General features: G+C 38.9%; 1 protein-coding gene across 1 annotated transcript in view; it reads left to right on the plus strand.

The window, feature by feature from the left end:
• The window catches only part of LOC132822663 (sterile alpha motif domain-containing protein 10-like), a 107781-nt gene extending 91912 nt beyond the window's left edge, over positions 1-15869 (plus strand). The window contains exon 5 of the mRNA XM_060835912.1: positions 15808-15869. Coding sequence (XP_060691895.1) covers positions 15808-15830 — 23 coding nt within the window. The 3' untranslated portion in view covers positions 15831-15869. The remainder of the gene's footprint in view (positions 1-15807) is intronic.
• Positions 15870-26031: the final 10162 nt, after the last annotated feature.

Raw genomic sequence — 26031 nt, forward strand, 5'->3', positions numbered from 1 at the left:
ACATTCCCGAGATAACTTAAGTTTTTTTTTTAAATAGATGATATCTCAGCTCAGACAATGCACTAAAAGTGTGAGGCTAGAGTTTGTTTGTATTCCAATCTTGAGTCAGACTGGTTCTATTTCCAAAGTAGGAATTTATAAAATGTTACACTGATTGACTGCTGACAATGACTGCCTGCAGATTCTGTGCTCTTTGAGCAAAATAGAATGTATCTGCAAATACAATTCTGCAATTGCAAATTCATCACATAGATTTAAATATGTGTGTGCATGCATGTGAGGGAGGGAGGGGGAGAGAGAGAGTGTGTGTGTGTGTGTTCTTGGCATGTGGGTGTGAGTGTGGGGGGTGTATGTGTGTGCGTCTGAGAGAGAACATGTGTAGGAGAGAGGGTCAGTGTGAGTATGTAAGGGTGTGTGTATGTGTGCTTGTGTGTGAGTGTGTCTGTGAGAATGTATAGTGTAGTAGGGTCACCTGTAGTGTGACCTGAATCCCAGGTCCCAGGTGAGGCCATTCTCATGGGTACATGGCTATCAGCCGCAGCTCGGCCATTCTGCATTGCTGCATATCCTGAAGTCTATCTTGGTGGACAGTCACCCAAAAATCCAAGGCCATGTATCCCTGACACTTCAGCTGTCAGGGAAATTTGACTTCGGATCTTCGGGTGACCATCCTCCAAGGTGGACTTCGGGATACAGAAGTGTCTGCGTGGGTTTCCTCCGGGTGCTCCGGTTTCCTCCCACAGTCACAAAGATGTGCGGGTCAGTTGAATTGGCCATGCTAAATTGCCCGTAGTGTTAGGTGAAGGGGTAAATGTAGGGGTATGGGTGGGTTACACTTTGGCGGGTCGGAGTGGATTTGTTGGGCCGAAGGGCCTGTTTCCACACTGTAAGTAATCTTAAAAAAAAGCACACAACCTGCAGGCAGTCATTGCAGGCAGTCAATCCATGAAGCATTTTAAAAATTCCTACTTTGTAGGAAAGAGAACCGGTCTGACTCAAGATTGGAATACAGACAGACTCCAACCTCACACCCTTAATGCATTGTCTGATCTGAGGTAGAGTTGTAGAGTCAGAGAAACGTACAGCATGGAAACAGACCCTTTGGTTCAACTCGTCCATCCCGACCAGATATGCTAACCTTATCTAGTCCCATTTCCCAGATCTTCGCCCATATCCCTCTAAAGCTTTCTTATTCATATACCCATCCAGATGCCTTTTAAATGCTGTAATTATACCAGCCACTACCACTTCCTCCGGCAGCTCATTCCACACACGCACCACCCTCTGTGTGAAAAAGTTATCCCTTAGGTCCTTTTTATATCTTTCCCCTCTCACCCTAAACATATGCCCTCTAGTTCTGGACTCCTCCATCCCAGGGAAAAGACCTTGTCTATTTACCCTATCCATGCCCCTCATGATTTTATAAACTTCTATAAGATCATCCTCAGCCTCCGATGATCCAGGAAAACAGCCCCAGTCTATTCAGCCTCTCCGTACAGCTCACATCCTCCAATCCTGGCAACATCCTTGTAAATTTTTTCTGAACCCTTTCATGTTTCACAACATCCTTCTGATAGGAAGGAGACCAGAATTGCACACAATATTCCAAAAGTGTCCTAACCAATGTCCTGTACAGACGAAACATGATCTCACAACTTTTATACTCAATGCTCTGACCAATAAAGGAAAGCATACCAAACTTACTAACTATACCTCCTATGTTCACATCCAAATCATTAATATAAATAATGAAAAGCAGTGAACCCAGCACCAATCTTTTTGGCACTCCACTGGTCACAGGCCTCCGGTCTGAAAAGCAACCCTCTACCACCACCCTCTGTCTTCTGTCTTCAAGCCAGTTCTGTATCCAAATGGCTAGTTCCCCCTGTACTCCATGAGATCTAACCTTGCCAAGAAGTCTCCCATGAGGAACCTCGTCAAACATCCTACTGAAGTCCATATCGATCACGTCTGCCGCTCTGCCCTCATCAATCCTGTTTGTTTCTTCTTGAAAAAACTCATCAAATGTCACCTTTTTTCATAAAACCATATCTCAAGAATGTAACTTGAAAGAAGTTCTGGGATTTACATATTAATGAATCAAAACCTGTAACCCATTCTAAACTTAACAGCAATCTAGTTTTGTTCAATATATTGTATCAGTTGCATGACACAACGATCTTGTGCTATCTATTCTGTCTTATGATCCTGCCCCTCTAGCTACCTGACCAGGGAGCAGTGCTCCAAAAGTTAGTACTTCCAAATAAACTTGTTGGACTATAATCTGGTGTTGTCTGATTTTTAACTTGGTCTACCCTGGTCCAACACCAGCACCTCTGCATCATTATTGTATCAACATGTTGAAGGAGGAATAAGTTATTCTGTTCCTTTTGCACAGCCATTCATGGCTGATTTGTAACTCAATTCTATTTGTGAACATTTGCACAATATCTCTTGACACTCTTGAGTAAAACAAGCACTACTAAGGTGAGTCTTGAAAATTTAAATTGACTCATGTCCTTTTGGGAAAGAGTTTTCGTCCATTACTAATATGAATAAAGTTCTTCATGATTTCACTGCCAACAGATGAAGGCTTTTCTATGTTAAAAGTATAAAGGATACATCAAAATCTACATTTGAGCATTATCCCTCCCTTATGTAATATCGACAGAAATGGAAATCAATAAGTGGTGATCAGGACACAATTTAGCTTGAGGTATTAAAACTCCTTGTCATACCCAAGCACTACACTGAGTTCAATTAACTCATTATATGAGGGGCTGAACATGAAAATGTCCTAATTATATGGCTGTGGTCCTCACAGTTCACATTAGTTACAGTGTTATGAATGTGTGGAGGTGTACTATACCTTTAAGAGATTTAAAAAGCTTGCAAGGACTGACAAAGCACAGAGAGTTCTGAACAAGATAACAATGTAACACTTGGTCGTAACAAATACCAGCAGCTGGGTTGCCCCAAATTCACATTCAGCAAATCAGTTTAAATTATGCCCCAAAATACCAAAATCCAATTAATAATGTTAAACCAAAGAAATGATCCAATGTTTTGGGTTATAAAACCAGACATTTTGAACAATTGGAGAGAATTGCCAGGGACTAGCAAATGTGGACTGCTAGCTGAAGAGCTCTCTGAAAGGTACCTATCTGTGGGGAGTGCACATCAGAATATCGAGGCCAACCTGGAGAGAATTTACAAAGAAGAATTGGTAAAGCTGGTTTTCAAATGTGATTCTTTTGTTTGTAAATCTTAATTGGGATTTTCTTTTGGACCTATATTGTGGAGTGAGAGGTAAAAAAATAAGTTTCAGGGAAAGGAGTTGTAAATAGTTGTTGGTTTTAATATTCTCTGTTGGACTTAAAGAATAAAGTTGTTAACCTTAGTTTACTTTAAATAGTGACCATTAGAGTAGTTCTTTGCCTCTCGAATTTTAACAGATTATAGCACGGCATGACTCTTTTTTGTATGGCTGGTTTAAATTAGAATTAGAATCCCGACAGTGTGGAAACAGGCCCTTCAACCCATCAAGTCCACACCGAACCTCAGAAGAGTAGCCCATCCAGACCCATTCTGCTACACCAGTACTCTACATTTCCCCATGACTAATGTTCTTAAGCTACACAATTCTGAACACTATGGGCAATTTAGCATGGCCAACTCACCTAACCTGCAGATCTTTGGATTGTGGGAGGAAACCAGAGCACCCAGAGGAAACCCATACAGACACAGAGGGAATGTGGAAACTCCACAGTCAGTCACCCAAGGCTGAAATCAACCCCGGGTCTCTGACGCTGTGAGGCAGCAGTGCTAACCACTAAGCCAGCATGCCGCCTGAGTGGTTTAGCAGAGGGGTTTACTCTGTGTCGTAATAGTTTGGGGGCTTTTGTCCATGATTTGAACAGGTTTAGAGATCCATTCTGAGATTTGGACAGACTTGAATAGATTTGGAGTATGAAAAAGTCCAGTAGATTTAAAAGCTTGCAGGTTAGTGTCCTACATCTTTAAATAAAATGTTTGTGAAACAATTTGTTTAATTTCAGTGACTTGCGATTGATTACATTAGAAGTGAGAGAAATAGCTCTTAAAATTGCTGAAGAGGTTCTGGGATTTGAAGATAATTCCCAAATCTGCTCAGGAAGTTGAGAAGAAATAAAAAGGCCATACTTTTAGAATTAGCAAACAAGCTAGATTGGGTTTAACCAAAGACAATAGTAAAGCTGAAATTATAAGGGAGTTACTCGAACACTTCGGTATGTCAGAGAAATAGACAAGTGTAGTAGAGCTAGGAAAACTTAAATACAATTGAGGAGAATGGAGTTAGATGATAAACAAAGAGAGAGTGGAAAGAGAAAGGTTGTGTGTGTGTGTGAGAGAGAATGTTTTTAGCTGAGCAAAGAGAGAGAGAAGAAAGGGAGAGAGAAAGAGAGAGAAGAAAGGGAGAGATAAAAAGAGAGAGAATTTGAACTTGAGAAGTTGCAAATTTGTCAGCAAAATCAAGTCTACAGGAAAGAGATTAAAACATAAGGTATGTATACAAATATGTCAAAACTCTGCCAGATTTTGATGAGAAAGATGTTGAAGCCTTCTTTATTTCATTAGAAAAAATGACTAGGCAGATGGAATAGTCCGAGGATTTATGGGTAATGCTAGTTTAGACTAAACTATTAGGCAGAGCTAGTGAGGCAATTGCCGTGCTGTCAGATGAGGGATCAAGAGATTATGAAGACATTAAACAGGCTATTTTAACTGCTTATGAATTGGTATCAGAAACATAAAGAAGGAACCAGGTCAGACTTTTGTTGAGTTCAAAAGAATTAAACCATAGTCATTTTGATAGATGGGTGCGTGCTTTAAAGATAGATAGGACCCACGAGGCTCTAAGCGAGATTATTCTGCTGGAGGAGATGATAAAAATTCACATGGAGGAAGAGAAAGTTCAGGAAGTGAGAAGGGCTGCAGAATTAGCAGATGAATACATGCTGGTGCATAAAACAAGCTTCTGTCCAAAATTTCATCCTGTGAGGGATAGAAATTGGGAGAAGGGGAGATCCTACACAATGAAAGAAAGAGTAGAGAACACCGATAAGAGTTTACCACAGGTTAAAAAAGAAGCCCAAGTGGATGGAAAGGAGGTGAAAGGCCTCAGGTGTTTCCACTGTGGTAAAGTGGGACACGTAAGTCATAGTGCTGGTCATTAAAGAAAGGTGCTGTGGGAAAAGGTGTGGGAAAAGAAGTTAAGCCAGTGGCGTTACTGAAGGTTGTAGAGGAAACCCCAAGAAGAGTAAAGGAGCTGCAGGAGAGTGTACAGCCTAGGCAGGGGCTAGATATGGAGTTAGTACCTGATCTCTATAAAGAATTTGCGTCTGTGCGTAAAGTTTATTCAGAAAGAAAAGGGGGAGAAGGACAAGAAGTTAGCATTTTGAGAGATACAGGATCTAACCAGTCGCTGATAGTTAGGGATGAGCGAATATGCACTGTTTCTGGTCTGTTACCAGAGAGTGTGGTAATTTGTGGGATAGATGAACAGAAATTTGGCATTCTGCTATGTAAGATCAGGTTGGAGTGCTAACTCAAGACTGGGGAAGTAACAGTTGGAGTGTCAGTTCCAGGAATCCAGTTTGTTCTTGGGAATGGTTTGGCAGGGTCCAATGTGGGAGTGACACTCCTTGTTGTGGAGAAGCCTAAGGAAAACCAAGAAACTGAAGAGACTGACAGAAATATGCTGATATTTACCTAGACTGTGTGGTAACCAGATCCCACTATCATAAGTCACAGCATGAAGCACAAACTAACGACAAAGATGAAGGAGTTGAGGTTCACTTAGCGGACACCCTGTTTGACTAATGGTGCAGGAAAAACCTGAACAGGCAGAGGATCAGACAGAAGTGTTTAGCCCTGAAAGGCTAAGGGACTTGCAACAGCAAGGCAAGATGATAAAAGATATATATGTGGATGTGTACTCCAAAAAAGGAGGCAGAGAATATTCCGGATGGTTATTATCTGAAAGATAGAATCCTAAGACAGAAATGGAGACCACAGCAGGTTAGTGTAGAGGAGAAATGGGCCGAAGTGCACCAGATTGTGTTGCTGGCAGCATACAGACAGGAAGTGTTATGGGTAGCACATGAACTACCTGTAGGAGGTCACATAGGGGTACAAAAGACTCAGGCTAAGGAACAAAAACATTTTTATTTGCCTGGAATGCACAAGGATGTGGTTAACTTTGGCCATAAGTGTCATACATGCCAGATGGTTGGTAAGCCACAGGCGGTAATAAAACCAACACCTTTGTTGCCAATTCACACATTTGAAGAACCTTTCATGCGGATTATAATTGATTGTCTAGGTCCCCTCCCAAGAACTAAAAGTGGGAACCAGTACTTGTTAACGATAATTGATGTGTCTACCAGAGTTCTGGAGGAAATTCCATTACAGAGTATCAAGGCAAAAAGGATAGTAGAGGAGTTAGTAGCTTTCTTCACACATATGGGCTACCTATAGAGAATCAGTCGGGCTAAGGGTCAAATTTTACTGCTCAGCTGTTGAAGGAGGTTATGGATAGCTTAGGTATATAGCACTTTAAATCCAATGTGTATCATCCTGAATCCCAGGGAACTTTAGAAATGTAGCATCAGAGCTTGAAAACCATGTTGAGAGCATACTGTTAGGTTTACCCGAATGATTGGAATAAAGGTATACCATTCGTATTGTTTGCCATTAGAGATACCCCAAATGAACCTACTCCGTTCACTACCTTCAAGTTAATATTCAGGCATGAAGTGAGAGGCCCTTTGAAATTGATTAAAGAAAGATTGACAGGACCAAAGTCAGAGATCTCACACTTAGATTTTGTATCATAGGTGAGGAAGACACTAAATCGAGTAGGCGAGTTAGCTAAATAGCACGTAAAGAGGGCACAGTGTAGAATGAAACAGGTGGTGGATAAAAGTTCTGAGACTCAGATGTTTTCCCAAGGGGATGATGTGTTAGTACTGTTATCAGTGATAGGAGATCCCTTCAAAGCCAGGTTTATTGCTCTCTAAAAAAATTAAGAAAAAGCTGAGTCAGGTGTATTATTCAGTAAAAATGCCAGATAGGAAAAAACAGTCTCGGGTATGTCATGTGAACATGTTGAAACTGTATTATACTAGAGAGAAAGAACTGGAGAAGCAGGTGTTAGTTACTGCCCCACAGAGTGAGTAATCAAATCCAGATGATGTGGACTTTGAGATGCCTCAAAATATGTTAAAAAATGAAGAAGTCCTTGCAGAGTGGGATAGGTTAGTAAGCTATCTGTGTCAGGAGCATAGAACGTGGTTGAAAAGTTTGTTACTGCAGGATAAGGACATATGTAAGAATGAGATGGGGAGGACTTATGCTATTGTACATGAAGTAAATGTAGGGGATACTGCTCTGATTAAACAATGCATCTATTAGCTTAAATCTTCGAGGAGAAAGTGAGGACTGCAGGTGCTGTAGATCAGAGCTGAAAATGTGTTGCTGGAAAAGTGCAGCAGGTCAGGCAGCATCCAAGGAGCAGGAGAATTGACATTTTAGGCATGAAGGGCTCATGCCCGAAACGTCGATTCTCCTGCTCCTTGGATGCTGCCTGACCTGCTGCGCTTTTCCAACAACACATTTTCACCTATTGGCTTAATCCTTTCAAAACCAGAAAGGTCCAGAAGGAGGTGGAGGCCATACTCAATGAGGGCATCATCGAACCGAGCCAGAGCAAGTGGAGTTTGCCTATTATCTTAGTTCCCAAATCGGATGGACTCAATGATTTTGCATGCATTATTGGAAGGTCAACACCGTTACAAAATTCAACGCATCCAATTCTGCGACTGGAAAACTGTATTAAGAAAGTTGGACAAGCCAATTACATCACCAAGTTGGACTTACTGCGTGTTTACTGCCAGGTACCTTTATCACAGAAATTCTGCATTTGTAACCCCAAATGGGCTATATCAATTTAAAGTGATGCCCTTTGGAATGAAGAATGCAACCAAAATGTTCCAAAGACGGATAAACAGAGTTGTAGCTGGATTAACAAACTGTGCAGTCTATTTGAATGATGTAGTGATCTTTAGTAAGTCCTGGAAAGATAACATGGTACACTTGGCAGAGCTCTTTGAATGATTCGAGAAACAAAACCGGTAATTAACAAAACTATATTTGCGAAAGCAGACGTAATGTTCTTTGGACATAAAATCGGTCATGGAAGGTTGACTCCCTTAGAACCCAAAGATGAAGGCCATCGAGGAATTTCCACAGCCAACCTCAAAGAAAGAGATGCTTCAATTCCTGGGACTAAGCGGATTGTATCAAAAGTTTGTTCCAAACTATGGCAGTGTAGTAGCACCGTTAATTGATTTGCTGAAGAAGAACACAAAGTTACAGTGGACAGAACGATGCCTGGACGCATTCAACCATTTGAAAGCAATACTAAACACAGCACCAGTTTTAAGTACACCAAACGTTGCAAAACCTTTTTAAATTGCCATCAATGTTAGTGACATTGTGAGTTTGGTACTGGCCTGACAACTATTTAATGTGTATGTCACGAACAATGTGTTGGAGATGGTTGTGTACACGGATCACGATCTTCTTAACATTCTTGGAATGCTTTAAAGACAAGAATATGAGACTATTTCATTGCAGTCTTACATTAGACTTTTAATTTACGTATCGTACATGTTGTTGGTCATAAGAATGTAATAACAGATGTGTTATCTAGGATTTAACTGATAAAGTATAGATAAGATTGGTATCTGTTCAATGTTATATGTATGTGGGAACAAGTTAATATGAATTAGATTAAAAGAAGCCATCTTTTCATTATGATGGCTCATTTCTTTCTTAAGGGGGGAGGTGTTATGAAGGTGTTTAGGTGTATTGTAACTTTAAGAGAGTTGGAAAGCTAGCAAGGACTAACAAAGCACAAACAAGGTCCCGAACAAGGTAACAATGTAACATGTGGTTGAAACAAATAGCAGCAGCTGGGTTGCAATGAAACAAAAACAAATTCAAATTCAGCCAATCAGTATAGATTATGCCCCTAGATACCAAAATCCAATCAAATTTGAATTTAGTATTGTGATAATAATATAACCAATGAAATGACCCGATGTTTTGGGGTATAAAACCAGACATTTTGAACACTTAGGGAGAGAACTGCCATGGACCAGCAAATGTAGATTGCTAGCTGAAGAGCTCTCTGAAAGGTACCTGCTTGTGGGGAGTGCACATCAGAACATCAAGGCTGACCTGGAGAGAATCTATAAAGAACAATCGGCAAAGCTGGTTTTGAAACGTGATGCTTTTTTATAAATTTTAATTGGAACTTTTTATCAGACCAGTGTTGTAGAGTAGGAGGTTAAATATAGGTTTAAGAGAAAGGAGCTGTAAATAGTTGTTGGTTTCAATATTCTCTGTTGGACTTAAAGAATAAAGTTGTTAATTTTTACTTTAAATAGTGACCTCTGGGATAGTTCTTTTCCCATCAAGTTTTGAGAATATTTGTAGCTCAGGTTGAGGTTCTGGATGTATGTTTGCTCGCTGAGCTGCAAGGTTCATTTTCAGATATTTCGTCACCATGCTAGGTAACATTTTCGGTGAGCCTCTGGACAAAGCACTGCTGGTGTTTCCTTCTATCTATTTATATGTTTGGGTTTCCTATGCTTTCTCTTTATAGAGGCTGCCAGACCTGCTGAGTGTCTGCAGCAATTACCATAATTGTTTATAAAATATTTTGCGCCGTATCTAAAACAAACAACTCGTTTGCATTAAAAGTTTCAAACAAATGGAAAAATAGTTTTATAAATAATGATAGTATTGCAAATAATCTTAACATTAAATTTGAGCTTAAAATGAAATTAAAGCCCAAAATGGGCACAGACACTCTGGAACCTAATATGTCATGTGATGTTATTCTGTCCATGGCAGATTTCCTTTCATGACACCTGGAGTATCCACATATTGGAGATACTACTCAGTGAAAATACATTCAGATACTGGAAAAATGTAAACTTATAGCATCTTACTGTATTGCTATTGTTACAACACTGGATAAACCCCTCTGCTAATTTAAATCAGCAACACAGAAAAGATTCCCCCCACACTGTAATCTGTTAAAAGGTGAGAGGCAAAGAACTGGATGTAGGTTTGCTCGCTGAACTGCAAGGTCCATTTTCAGATGTTTCGTCACCATGCTAGGTAACATCTTCAGTGAGCCTCTGTAAAAGCACTACTGTTGTTTCCTGCTTTGTATTTATGTTTGAGTTTCCTTGGGTTGGTGATGTTATGTCCTATGGTGATGTCATTTTCTATAGTGATGTAATTTACTGTTCCTTTTTCTCAGAGAGTGGTAAATTGGGTCCAAGTCAATGTGTTTGTTGATAGATACTCTCTCACTAGTATTCTTACATACATATAAGGAAGGACAACTTCAACTGGGACAATACATCCATCCTAGGACAAGCCAAACAGAGACATGCATGAGAATTCCTAGAGGCATGGCATTCCAACCGGAACTGTGTTGTAACAATAGCAAGACAGTAAGACGCTATAAGTTTACATTTTCCAGGATCTGAATGTACTTTCACTGAGCAGTATCTCCAACATGTGAATGCTCCAGGTGGTAGAGTAGGCATTGTGTCTGTTGCCTACTAGCGACAATTCTGATACTTTGGAAGAATAACATCACATGACATATTAGGTTCAAGAGTGTCTGTGCCCATTTTGTGCTTTAACTTCATTTTAAGCTCAAATTTAATATTAAGATTATTTGCAATGCTGTCATTATGTATAAAACTATTTTTCCATTTGTTTGAAACTTTTAATGCAAATGAGTTGTTTATTTAAATATGACACAAAATATTTTATAAACAATGATGGCAATTGCTGGAGAAACTCAGCAGGCCTGGCAGCCTCTAAGAAGAGAAAGCAGAGTTAACATTTCAGGTCCAGTGACACCTCTACTTTCTTTTCTGCAGATGCTGCCATACCTTCTAAGTTTTTCCAATAATTTCTGTTTCTGTTTCTGATTTCCAGAATCTGTATTTCTTTTTCAAAATATTTTATATCTGAAGCAAGTGGCCAAGAATCTGGCCAGATTTACCACTCTTAATATGCTCCTGCTTTGCTGTCAATCAGAATACTTCAATTTGATTGGTTGCTAATAATACTTGATGACACTACTGTTGCTGGGTGTCTGAAGATTCCAAAACATGGCAGAGTTCAAAATCACACAACGCCAAGCTAGTGCTTCCAAATAAACCTGTTGGACTATAACCTGGTATTGTATGAGTTTTAACTTTGTACACCTCAGTCCAACACGAGCATCTCCAAATCATAAATATGGCAGCAAATTCAAATTGATTTTGGGAAAAAAGAAATCCATACCGTAAAGATTGTTTGATCTTTGTATGCTTTTCCTTCAGGGTTAGTGGTGAGTGTTATTGCTTTGTCACTTATTGCAAGATTCAGGCTGGGGATTTCTGCAGGGTATTTTGGACTGTAGCACAAATTATATTGGACTTTGTGTCAATCTGGTGGCTTCACAGCTGATAATATTACTTCCATTATTCTGCTTTTGGGTTTTCATGCCTGTGTTGCCAATATGCATGATAGTGTGAACTTTTAAAACCAGTCTTTCAAACAATTTGAGCATAAGAAAACAAGATATCGTGAGACAATATAAAAATCAATAAATGAAAAAAAAAGCATAAATAGCGAATTCTGGCCTCAACACATGATTCCCTGATCGAGACTGCCTTCGACTGAACTCTTGTAAAATTAACGCAAACCTAATTATTCATCACACTCACTTGTCTTCTACCATACTGTGTCTAAATCTTATCTCTCTGTTTTTCTCCCTCTTTCTGTACCACTCTGTCTCTTGTTCTTGTACTGCGGGTCTCTCTCTCTCTCATGCTTGTGTTTATCTTCTTCTGTCTTGTCACTTTCTTTCACTTCGTCACTCCCACTTGTTTGTCTCTGTCCCTTGTTCATTCACACACTCTATATGACTCCCTCTCTGTCTAAGTGCAAAAGCAATCTTATTGCAGAAGGCTAAAGACATAATGATTGGCTGCTGGTATATCAGACAAGTGAAATTCATTAGAATTATGTAGCTTGCATAAATCAGTCAGATGTATGAATATAATAGATAGCAATGGACTAAGTCTTTTATGTTCTTTAATTCTGGAGAGTTTAATTGGACAGCAGAAATAGTTGTGATTTTAATAATTAAGTTAACCATAGTCTTTATTCCATGGAGATGCTAATTTTCTTGTCAGTGATGCTGCAGCTTGGTTTATGGTGAACCAGTGAATAATCTGAAAATGTTTACTGGCAACATTTATGCGAGGTCACGAACAGGAATGGAAGAATTTAAGTGACTGCTGCAGAACCTAGATTTTTTTTCCCCCTTAATCATTACGCTGCAGTCATAGAAAACTTGTTTATTTCATTGTTGGAATGATAGATGAAAAAACTGTCTGCGTGCCTGAATCTAGAACAACATCAAAAACACTTGCTGCTATTGCAACTATGGCACTACCAATGCTGAATAATGGGGCAGTGAAGTAGCAGAAAGCACAGAGAAATTTGACATCTGATTCACAATATTTCCTACCAACGGTCCTGAGGCAGTGGTTAGATACATGATAGACTAGAGGGCAATTTTTCACATTAACACTGTTATTGCAAAGTAGCACATTAGAAGGTGTGCATGTTAAAAGGTCGGTGGACAGTTGGGTTGCATGGCAGGTCTGATATCCTTTCAACTATTCTTTGCAAAGTATCCTACCAACTGACCTAGTCCTGTTGTGTGCCAAGAGTTCAATGTAATTATTTTCTGGCTTCTTTGGAGGTTGCATGTGCATTTTAGAACTGGAATAGTTCTTTCAAACTCTTGTGTAATCCTGATAATGATATCCCAGATATTCACTGCTTTCAGAGGACCTGTCACACAAAATGTAGAATCTGATAGGGGTTTGAGCAATGTGGGATATGGCAAGATGTGAGGCAGAACCCAATGACACATCTGGCAAGGCCCATCTTGACATCCAGATTATCTCATTCCTCTTTTTTATGCTTTTCACAAGCAGTATGTTAAGATTCTCTCTAGGCAGCAGTAAGATGCCAATTTATTTGGATTAATGCTTGCTCAATGTCTTGTTAAAAGCACCACTCACCTCATTAATATTCAGCCCCCCATCTTATCATCTCATCAAATGGGCCTCACACACCCCAATCTGTGGACATTTCATCTACCATGTGCCAGGCTCGAGGACACCTTATGGCACATCTCTGATCTACTTACAGGATGCTTCAGCACTTTAATGCGATACCTTGAGCTGCCCAGCAACTATCATTGTAATGAAGCAACAAGGACATTGTATGCTCGTGACATGCAACCAGCTCATGGACTGGACCAGGCTGCTTCTCTGAACTCTATGCTTGCTCTCACGGCATTTTCTCACTCTGAACCTACCTGGATTCTTATAGCATCCTTGGTTTGCATTGCTATGCTTTCTCTTTTTGGGTTTTTCTCCTCGGCCAGAGATAACAGAGAAACCGAAAGAACTGTGGATGCTGTAAATCAGAAACAAAAACAGAAATTGCTGGAAAAGCTCAGCAGGTCTGGCAGCATCTGTGAAGAGAAATCTGAGTTAACCTCTCAAGTCCTGGTCCTTTTTGGTCCAACTCAAACATGCTGACCAGATATCCTGAAATAATTTAGTCCCATTTGCCAGCACTTGGCTCATATCCCTCTAAACCCTTCCTATTTATATACCCATCCATGTGCTTTTCAAATATTGTAATTTTATCAGCCTCCACCACTTCCTCTGCCAGCTCATTCCATACATGCACCAACCTCTGCATGAAAAAGTTGCCCCTTGGGTTCCTTTTAAATTTCTCCGCTCCCACCCTAAACCTATGACTTCTAGCTCTGCACTCACCCATCCCAGGGAAAAAAAACCTTGTCTATTTGCCCTATCCATGCCCCTCATGATTTTATAAACCTCTGTATGGTCTCGCATCAGCCTCCAATGCTCCCGGGAAAACAGCCCAAGCCTATTCAGCCTCTCCCTATAGCTCAAATCCTCCAACTCTGGCAACATCCTTGTAAGTCTTTTCTGAACACTTTCAAGTTTCACAACATCTTTCTGATAGGAAGGAGACCAAAATTGCAAGTAATATTCCAACAGTAGCCTAACCGATGTCCTGTATAACCACAACATGGTTTCCTAACTCATATACTCAATGCTCTGTCCAAAAAAGGAAAGCATACTAAACGCCTCCTTCACTATCCTATCTACCTGCCACTCCACTTTCAAGGAACTATGAACCTGCACTCCAAAATCATTGTCCAGCAACACTCCCCAGGACCTTACCCTTAAGTGTATAAGTCCTGCTCTGATTTCCCTTTCCAAAATGCAGCATCTTGCATTTATCTAAATTAAACTCCATCCGCCACCCCTCAGCCCATTGGCCCATCTGGTCAAGATCCCATTGTACTCTGAGATATCCTTCTTTGCTGTCCAATATACCTTCAATTTTGGTGTCATCTGCAAACTTACTAACTATACCTCCTATATTCACATCCAAGTTATTTATATAAATGACAAAAAGCAGTGGATCCAGCAATGATCCTTGTGGCACACCAATGGTCACAGGCCTCCAATCTGAAAAGCAACGATCCACCACCACCCACTGTCTTCTACTTTCAAGCCAGTTCTGTATCCAAATTATTGAGGCAAGAAGCCATCCAAAGCACTTGGTGCAACTTAGACCTAGCCAAATGAACAGAAGATTCAGTCGATAGTTGTAAAATGTACAGCTGTAATTCAATTTCCCCACATTCGCCTTTTATTAATGGTTACTTCTTCTTGATTCTTTCACAGATTTTAAAGTTAAGTATTAAAATGGAAGGGGAAGGAAGTGCTTTGTGGCAAGTTAGTGACTGTATATTAAGAATGCTAATGATGACTTGCTATTGTGAGTTGTGAAAGTGGATGTGTGACTGTGTTAGTCTGAGATTAGTCATTTCAGAATAAGCTGAATACAAATGAAAGCACTGAAGCTGTCAGTAAACTCTGTGCAGCTGACCAGAGAGAAATTGTGATATTGAATATTAATATTTTTAAAAGTTCAGTTCATGTTATTTATTTCCTGTCTTCTGCAAGTTTTAATGAATGAAAAGCAAAATTTCCTTTCCTATATGACCACATAATCTTGCTAATTCCATAACCAGATCTGAGGCCAAGTAATCTCAAAGACGTTGGGATCCATAAACTCCTTGTTTGATAACCAAGTAAATAATTGCTTTGCCAGATGTGGTTTGATTCCCAATCTGCAGAATTAAAGTGATCGCACCAGAGCTGGTAAAATAATGCTACATCAGGGCCCACTAAGATTTCCACCTTTGATTGCTATCAGTGAGAAAAGGATTAGTCTTGTCATGGTGCACTCCCAAGATCAGATGGCCTGCAAATAATTGATCCAGGTTTGCACCTTGAGCGAAAGTCATTGGGAGAGCTCCAAATATTTTTAAAACCATACTTCAACAGAAATCTTTGAGAAAGAAACAGGAGATGAATGGAAGGAAAGTGAGATAGGTGTTGAAACGTGGCCAATTATGTGCCTCAGTAGACATATCACAACATGCAAGTGATTTTCTGTTCAGCAAATTACACACTTACTGAACAAATACAAGGAGTAAGTAGAAATATACACTTTATTGCTGTCAGATTCATTCATTCTCTGTTTCTTTCTTTTCAGCTTCATTTGATAATGGCTCCTAGCTGACATCTCCTTTGGCAGTTTGCTGTGACAGAGTGGACCTCCTATACCACTGGGATGAATCCATGGAATGTAGATATGACACGAATCCTGCAGTGAATTAATGTAGTCATTCTGCAGCAGAGGAACTCAGTCTAAGCTGAAATTCTAAGCTTCGTGGTAATCTACTTAATCAGCTTTCAGGCTAAAAAAAACACTAAAATCTTTCTTTTATAATTTTGTAAATCAAGTAAAAAATTAAGTCAAGTGACAACAGTGATTGAATGGTGCTACAATTTACTATATTGCTACTTCATTCTACATCTATTGATTTTATTAATTTGTTGTAACACTAGAAAATAGCAGGGAACTTGTCATTAATTTCATACATATTATTGGGTTAGACCCTTTCGGGCTGCTCCAAGCTTACCTTAATTAACAATGTTAAGCAAGTGATTTCAATGTTACCCCTGCATCTTTATCTGTTGATAAATATAAAACACTGACTAGTGAAATGAATTTCTGAAATGAAAAATCTCACACTTAATACTAAATTAAAATAAGAATTTATTTGCAGCAGCATTTACCTAATTGGCTCTTTCATTTGAATCCAAATAAAATTACAGTAGTTTAGGTTGAACTATAATATTATGGTTAACTGAAGTACAATTATTCCTCTAATGGAACAGGAATAGGCTATTTAGCCCATGTGGATGTATGAAATGAAGTATCAATCCAGCGGCAACATGATTATATGTCTTAATAGAAATCAAAGATTAAAATATTTAAAGAAAAGTAAGAATTTTATAACTGAATAAACTGTTTTCATTGATTGGGTAAGACTTTCTTCACAAACAAATAGTAATTTATTTGAAATAGATGTTCTATTGACACATTAGCATAGTATGTGAATACAGATGAAGAGCGATCTTTATGTGTGAACATTTTTATTCAAGTCACTGGTGTGGCAATGCAAATATTTTCAGAACAGGTTGTGCATTGAGAAACTTTAGCAAAATAAAAGGAATTCCCTGTTTCAGTTTCCAGCCCAATTTGAGCACTTTTAAGAAATCAATTCAATAGAGACTCATTTTGTGAAATGTCTGATATTTTTTACAGTTGTCTCTGGCTGTATATTATGCTTGCTATTCATTATACAAAAGAAAAAAAATCCAAAAGTAGCTTTGGAAAGTTGTACTGTAGGCATGCACTTGTGACTGAGATGCTGCCGGTATAGATTTGTAACTCTTATATTTTACTCATTACTGCAAGTTATTTGTAAAAAAAGACTTAAATAGTAGCTAAACCTGTAGTATACCTTGTGCTGCTTAGAAGGGTAACTCTTGAAAATTATTATGCACCATAATAATCAATGAACGCTATTAAAACAAATACCATTCACTGTGTACTATAGACAATAGCATTGCTTGAAATGGACAAGGTCCATCGAAACAATTGATTTTAAATGTATTTAGTGGTAAATCCATGAACACACTCAGAAGCACAGTCACATTTAAAGAGAGTGCTGGTTGGAGTTGGGACTCCCACATCACGCCCTGCAAACATGACTCCTTGTTGAGATCAAAGAACCAACCTTTATCTGATCACGCTATATAACCTTTTAGGACTTTCATAGAATTCTCGTGATTTTCTGCTGTTCTTTAAACAGAGTTCAAGTAGTATGCTCCCGTCGGCAACAGCATCCCATCTAACTTGTTTAAGTGTTGGTTAATATGCATTTTTTGTGTTAAACTTTACATACTATTTTCTATAAGTATAGCTCACTATACATCATTCTCTTCCTGCTAACCCTGCTGCGGTATCCTGCACTGGAATTCATACAAATTGAAGTGGAATAAATTTTTAAAACTCAGAAAACTAACATTTTCAAGAGATTGAGTAACATCATAAGGGTTAGCTGTTGCCTTTTGCCCAGCTTCAAATTTTAAAAGCATTAAAGATAATAATTATAACAGTTTAAGATTAATAAAGAAGAAACCCTTGAGGACAGCGTCCTTATCTTATAATTAACATGAATGGTAGCCAATTCAGTGTACTTGCTTATACTCGTCGGAGCAGCTTCAAGTCCCACCTTTTGTGACAAGACAAAAACCTTCTCTCTCTGTTAAGAACTATTTTTCAAATTAATTTGGGAATCTAACCCAATTTCACCATGCCTCTGAGTACACAGCACAAAATTGCTCATGGTTTAGTTCTTCAGGATGAGAGGCTGAGCTGTCAAAACACAGCTTTGCTAGAGTAGAATGCAAGTTGGAGCTATGAAACATGCTCCTGCCTTTTCTGATGACAGCCTTACTGAATTTGCATTTTATTAAGTGTAGATATGCAATACAAATCATCTCCATATCATCAGTAGGCAAAAGAATCTGCTGTCAAAATGTATCTCAGCCAGTGACTTACAATGGGTGGTATTGGATTAGTTGCCGACATAGAAGCATGAGGTGATGAATTTTGGTAAGAGGAACATTGAAAATTAACATAAATAGAAGATACAATTCTCAAGGGGATGCTGAAGCAGAGGGACCTGGATAATTATGTATTCAGATCATTGAAGATGGCAGAGTGGTTAGAAAGAGCACAAAGCAAACTATGCAGTAACCTTGGCTGTATTAATAGGGGCATGGATTACAAGAACAAGGGAGTGATTTTGAACTTATAAATGATACTTGTTAGACCTCATTTAGAGTACTGTAAAGTTCTGGGTGCTACTTATAGGAAAGATGTCAGAGAGAATGCAGAAGCTTTTACACAATGGTTACAGGGATGAAAATCTTCATTAATGAGTACAGAATGAAGAAGTTGTGACTGTGCTTCTTGGAAAGATGAAGGCTAGGAGGAGATATGTTGAGGTTTTCAAAGTGGCTGTATAGAGTACACAGAGAGAATACTGTTCATGCTTGTAAAGAGGAAGAATGAGATATCATATATTTAAAATCATTTGCAAAAGAAGCAAGGGTGATATGAGATCGAGAAAAAATCCATTCAGTGAGTAGCTAGGCTATGAACTGTGCTGCTTGGAAGTGTTGTTGAAGCAGGTTCAATTGAGGCATTCAAGAGAATATTGGATGATTATCTGCATTAAAGCAATGTGCAAGGATTTTGGGAAATTGGAGGAGATTTCACGAGGTAATGATGTTCATTTGAAAAGCCATTATAGGGATGATGGACTGAGTGGCTTCCTTCTGCATCATCCAACTTCTGTGATTCTGTGATAACACGTTTTCCATTGACTACAATGGAATTAAGCATCAGGTACTCCTTACAGAAGCAGCCAATCTGATATTGTCCATTTTGTATCACACGTGCAATAAAAAAATGATATGAGACTATAGCTCAGACTGTAAAGCACATGATAAATGCACTTAACTTGAACAGTACACAGAGAAAACAATGTAAATATAGTAATTACAAGGTTTTCTAGGCATTTTGAACCGTCTTAACCAAAAAATGCCCTTCCTGAGATAAGGATCAACTTGAAAATGACCTTGAAATGCAATTGCTTATTTCATGTGCAGCTCCTTTCTCAATGAGTTCCTGAATCTACACTCATAATCTTGATAGCTCCCAACCGACTACTGCCTTTATAATTTATCATCAAAATTCCAAAATATAGAAGAGATGTCATTAAAAATATACCACTTATAACTGGAGTTGGTAGTTACAGAATTTAGAAATCTTTACTTACACAAATGGAGTTACCAAAAATTGTTTTCAGTATTCCCACAAAATGATCGTGTTTGAATTTGAAGCCATTTATTTAATTAAAACAAACTAAAACAAAGGCTTGGTCACTGTTCAAACATGATGGCAGCAATCAATCCATATATATCAATGCCTTCCTATCATAACTTTGCCTTACTCTGAGCTGTGCATATCAGCCTTTTTGGATATATTTCTACAACTTGGCATAGAAAGTATTACCCTTGCGTCAACTGTATCCACAAAAAACAAATCCAATAGAGGATTCACTGCAAAAATTAAAATTTTTTTTTGTCCCAGTTCTGGAAAATTTAAACAGGATAAACTAGTGAATAAATAAATATTTGTAAATCTGAATTTCAAGGGCTAAACATAATGAGCTTCATTTGGATACCCTGATTAAAGGGTTACTTTGCTCTACCTATTAAGGTATTCAGATATTTTTGATCAATCAAAAAACAAAATGCTTCCACTGCAAGTCACATAACCCTTAGGAGTAACAATAGATTGTGTATAATCTTAAACAGTATACAATTACATCAGTGGAAAATAAATTCTAAAATTAATTAGACAGGCACTGTCATCATTCCAAAATTTTAAAAATGGGTAAAATTAAAGCAGCAATCCAAATTTACAAGTAGAAGTTACTTTCTTGGCTAAATTTGAAATCTGGTGAGCTAACATGATGGAGGCCATGTTAATTACGGGCAAGGACAAATGTCTTTATATCATGGCATAATTGTGATGGGAAAGATAAAAATATAATTGAAGTCTTCCCGTAGTGGCCAAATCTGGCAGAGAATTGGTCTCCGATATCAGATTGTACAATCCCTCTTGCAGCAAGGAATATGTTGTCCTTATGCGCTTCAAACTGCTACTCCTCTTGGAATAATTAAATTGTTCCTGAAAGGATCTTCACCCTCTGAGGCAAAGCATTTTGCACACCAAATCCTGGGATCCTCAGAAGAGTATACCGTAAGAATATCCGAGAGAGATCTGTGTACATTCTACAATATATTATTTCTGTAATGAAGTTGACTGGTGGATAAAAGGATCCCATAATAATGCTGCTCACTTAAGAACTAAGGAAAGTACATATATGCCATCAGTTAAGACTGTAAGGGATAACTGTGATCATCAAGATATCATCAAAGCCTTCCCCAAATGAATTTCTTAAAATAAAGACAACTACCAGGGAAACCAGCATGAGTTTAATTTCTGATAAGCTGCTGCTTGCAAAATAGCAAAATCGTATTTCCTTTTCTCATTTAAATGTAGCTATTGATGGAAGGAATATTTATCTCTCCATCCCAAAGCTCCCAGCCTTATTCCTGATAAAGGGCTCTGGCACCCAAATGTCGATTCTCCTGCTCCTCAGATGCTGCCTGACCTGCTGTGCTTTTCCAGCAACACACTCTCCACTATAACATTCGACCCATTCTAGTTACTTTGAACTGTAGAAAATCTTGCTTGATATTAACTGCCACAAAGGCAGTTAATAGAATAGATAGAAACAGAAAAAAAGAAAAGATTTGAATAGCAGTGATTAAAAAGAATTATTTCTTTGAGCATACCGTGAGATGTTGCCAAAGAATTCTGAACATCAGTTTTATACTTGACCATAGGTGCACAGCAACGCTTGCCATGATCAAAACACACGTAAATGAGGCTGCCATTGCAGAAAATTATCTGTTTAATGAAACCATGTCATTATAACCTTCTTTACATTTCCATGGCTGAACCTAATGCTTCAACTGTAAATGGAAGTTTGGCAGATGCAGAAGTTGGCACCATCCTCTGCCCTTATTCCGCTTCCATCTGGTTGACTACAACCCCAAATTTAGGCTAAACACTGTAAATCTAGTCTTTATTTCACAGATATTGTATGGTTTATAGTTTTTGAACAGCAAGTGGATGACAAAAAGATCAGTGAGAAGTGCTTCATTAACTGATGCTGTGGGCTGAAATTGACCAGAAATCAGCTCAGTGTCAATTTCATGGAAAGTTTCTCTCTGTGAGCCCTAGCATGTTTTCTCATGCTAGTCTTAGCAGCTCACCTCATTACCTGTCAACCATGTCTTTGTGGTGCCCTGCCTTCACTGTTGTTTGCTCAACACTGCTGTGATCTCCAAGGATCCCTGGCACTGGTACCAATTTTATAACACAATCCTGCACCAGGTCAAATACTGCCAGCCAGGAGCTCCCCTTTGAAACACTTCTGACGGCATACAGCAGGTTCCGGTAATACTTCATTGCAAGTACAAGTTCACATTCATAAATGTATTGCTACTTTACATCATCATGTGTCATCAACAGTCACTGTAACTGCAGCTACAAGAACCTAGCTACACAGGCTACATGGTCTTGTCATAATCCCCTCCTAATACCCTGTCTAAATGAGTACTACGCATTTCCCAACACCCAGTGTAGCATGGCATCTTCTCCTTGTGGGAGCACTGAATGCAGGAAACCTTTCAAATTGTTGAAATTATTCATTCTTATGCAGAATCAACAAAAATGAAGCAAAGATAAAGTAAGGAAATAAACTCAGAGTTAAACTTTCCCAATAAAGAAAGAAAATACAACAAGGCAGAAAGCAAATATCATAGAGAATTTAAGATAGACATAAGAAATAGAAGTGACACTGGATGAAAACATTTTTAAATAAAGGAGGAAAAAATGGTCTAAGGACACAATCTCTTTCAGCTTGAACCAGTAGCTGATGCATTATTAAAGAGTTTGAGAGTTTTACCATATTTGTAGACTTTCAAAGGTTGGGAGAAAAAGCATGATTGACACTGCTGGAGATGCCCAACCACCACGTGTACCACTTCACTGGAGATGGTCAATTAATCATCTAATTCTGGGAATACTGCCAATTAAATACAGTGGATGAGAGACACACCCTGCCAGATCAATGGGAGAATTTGTTGTTTTACCCTGTTAGCAGACCCATCTGGAGAGCTGGGTGTCGCTACAGCAAGTAGGAGAATGTGAAAATAGCTCAAGGTGAAGGTGCCCTCTGAAGAGGCAGATACATTATTTGTGGCCACAGCTCCCTGGCTAACACTGCAGAGGGGTAACCATAGTCCTATTATCTCTTTACAGAGAGACGAGTGCTGATGGTTTATCCTGAGGGTCATTATACCTCATGCAATGTTGTGAAGGCAGGAACTTTATGGTAATAATAAACTTCACTGCTGCAGGATCTGAATCCATACTATTGGTGTTATTCTGCATTGCAAACCGACTGCCTAGCCACAGAACTAACATGACATGCCCAAAAATTGAACGGAGAGTGTAAATCAGGAATCAGTTCACCACTGTGACACCAACGCTTCATGCAGATGTTTCTACCTATATACAGGATTCTCTGCAGTTGTGTAAAAAGTGAGGTCTGCAGATGCTGGAGATCAGAGCTGAAAATGTGTTGCTGGTTAAAGTACAGCAGGTCAGGCAGCATCCAAGGAACAGGAAATTCGACGCTTCGGGCCAGAGCCCTTCATCAGGATGAAGGGCTCTGGCCCGAAACGTCGAATTTCCTGTTCTCGGCAGTTGTGGACCTGTGGCAGACATGGTTCAAAGTGATGTGGAAAAAATTAGGACATAAGTAGACTATGCAGGCCATTCCCAGCCTGCAACTTGGAAGCCATATTCAAGGCGCTGCCTGTTTTCACCCACAATTTGGAGCCCACGTGCCACCAGCAAAATGCCAGTAATGACCCTAACCTTGCCAGTAATAGGCACAAATTAACTACCATTGTTGCAGGCTTCTATTCCTCACCTGCCTGTAGCTACATTCTTAGGAGATGGTAATGCACTGGTTGGCTAACCCAAAGGATCATTTTCAAAATGCAGCCCGCTTGCCACTTCTCATCCCTCCAGTACAGCCAGAAAGTTCTGATAATTATTTCTGTAGTCTTCCTGTGACTTGTAAGGATTCTCATATTATCGACAAAATGGAATTAGCATTGATTTGATATGAAGTTGGACTTTGTGATGAATATTATATTTCCTTAGAATTCTCAGGGCAATCAATATAGCTCATTGGCACTATTCAAAATCACATTACAGAATGTATTCACAGTAGGTAATATTGGCTATTAAATTACATATTGGTAGTTAATGGAAGAAATAAATCTTATTACTTTAGGAAAAGATGTGGGGAAAATATCTTTGATGCATTATTTGTAGAAAAATCAGAAATTAGTTTACAATTTCATAAAGGCTTATTAACATATACAAACAACGGAACATCATTATGAAATTATGTGCACAAAACATACATTTATTAGGAGATAATGAAACAACTAGAGTCAGAATACCTTTTAAAAGCACAGAATCAAAAAATTTCTCCTGGGATTTGGAAATCCACACTGTCATTTAAAGATGAGCCTTTTTCCTTTGTCAAAATCACTGTCAGACAAAGGAATACTTTATCATATTTGGCGAGTGATCAAATTTGGTTGAATTTGACTTTTTACAAAACAATAAATGTGTATCTGGAAATGCAACATTTCACAGCTAAATGCAAATTGCTGTAACATTTTGAGTCATTTATCTCAGCAGGGTACACTTTACAATTTAATTAAAGAACGTGCTAACTGTAGTGATTGTAACAAGGTCAGCCAGGTGGAACTCATAGAATATGAGTTCCCAGAGTGGGGCTGTTAACCTGGTCCAATCTGAGAGCCCTCGCTGCAGTGCAATGATGGTGTCCCTGCCACTGCGGCACGGTGGCACAGTGGTTAGCACTGCTGCCTCACAGCGCCTGTAGACCCGGGTTCAATTCCCGACTCAGGAGACTGACTGTGTGGAGTTTGCACGTTCTCCCCGTGTCTGCGTGGGTTTCCTCCGGGTGCTCCGGTTTCCTCCCACAGTCCAAAGATGTGCGGGTCAGGTGAATTGGCCAAGCTAAAATTGCCCGTAGTGTTAGGTAAGGGGTAAATGTAGGGGTATGGGTGGGTTGCGCTTCGGCGGGTCGGTGTGGACTTGTTGGGCCGAAGGGCCTGTTTCCACACTGTAAGTCTAATCTAATCTAATCTAAAAAGCCTGTATTCAAGTCCTACCTACTCCAGATGTGTGTAATAACTTCAATACATAGGTTGATTAGAAAAATGGGTGAGTAAGATAAAAAAAACAAGAGTGTCAGGCATGTTCACTTTGAGAGCTGCGCTGAGGGAGCTTGTCAGTGTCAAGGGCTCTCCACGTTTAAATAACGGGTGACTTGGTGATGGGATCCTAGCCGCTGTGGAGCTATTTCACTGATATTTAGATTATATTCCCTACAGTGTGGAAACAGGTCTTTCTGCCCAACAAGTCCACACCGACCTTCTGAAGAGTAACCCACCTAGACCCATTTACCTCTGAGTAATACACCTAACACTATGGGCAATTTAACATGCCCAGTTCACCTAATCTGTGCATCTTTGGACTGTGGGAGGAAACCAGAGCACCCAGAGGAAATCCAGGCAGATGCAGGGAGAATGTGCAAACTCTACACAGTCACCCAAGGCTGGAATTGAACTTGGGACCCTGGTGCTGTGAGGCAGCAGTGCTAACCACTAAGCCACCGTGCCACCTTGTACTAGTTAAATTAACTGAGACATAGTTGAATGTTCACTAATATGGCTGCATTTAAATTGGTTTTTCTGTCCTCCAATATCCAATGAAAGTGCACATTTCAAAACCATAGGGATGATTTCAGGAGAGGAAGAAAACACGAAGCTGTTTTCTCTTACATTTACCAAAGCAAACTACAGCAGAGAGTTCATTAATGCAGTTGTTTATGGGGTATTACCATTTGCTGGCTGAGCCAGTATTTATTGTCCATCATTAATTGCTTTTGAGGAAGTGATGATGACCTGCCTCTTGGCTAACTGGAGCCCATGGCAATTTAATTACAAAATCATTCTTGTAAAAATGTAGGATTGTAAAATGCTTTTTAAATGATTTTTTTTTCTGTTTTACTTTTAAACTAAACTGTCTTGTATATATGGTACCATTAGAGAAATATTGTACCAATATCAAGGTGGTGATTGTGAGTTAGTGCTTTGTGCAATGGAAGCATGTATCAAGAATTTGAATAGTGGGTGTAAAGTTAATGAAGGGGAAGTCAGCAGGGTTTTGTAGTTTGCAGATATACAGTCTTATTCTGGAATGCTTTGTGTCAAGACTTTTGATTTGTAAAATTTACGCTTTAATATCAATGTAACATTTGGAAAATATATTGTGTTTTATTATACCATTTATAGATGCATTAAATCTCCCAGACTTACTTTAAAACATTGATACCAACTCTCTTTTGTTTTTTATTCATGAGGTACAAGGCAAATTTTACTCCTTTTGAGACTGCTGCTTAATAACAGTGCTATATTTTATCATTAATTGGGGATGTAAGGAAAGTTTATTTAAAGTAATGCCAAAAGTGCTGTCAACAGTAACAACTTTTTCTTTTGGTACTACCATCTTTGATGAGACATAGGTTGATGTCAAACTATCATT

The sequence above is a fragment of the Hemiscyllium ocellatum genome, chromosome 15 (assembly GCF_020745735.1).
Source record: "Hemiscyllium ocellatum isolate sHemOce1 chromosome 15, sHemOce1.pat.X.cur, whole genome shotgun sequence".
Lineage (NCBI taxonomy): Eukaryota > Metazoa > Chordata > Chondrichthyes > Orectolobiformes > Hemiscylliidae > Hemiscyllium > Hemiscyllium ocellatum.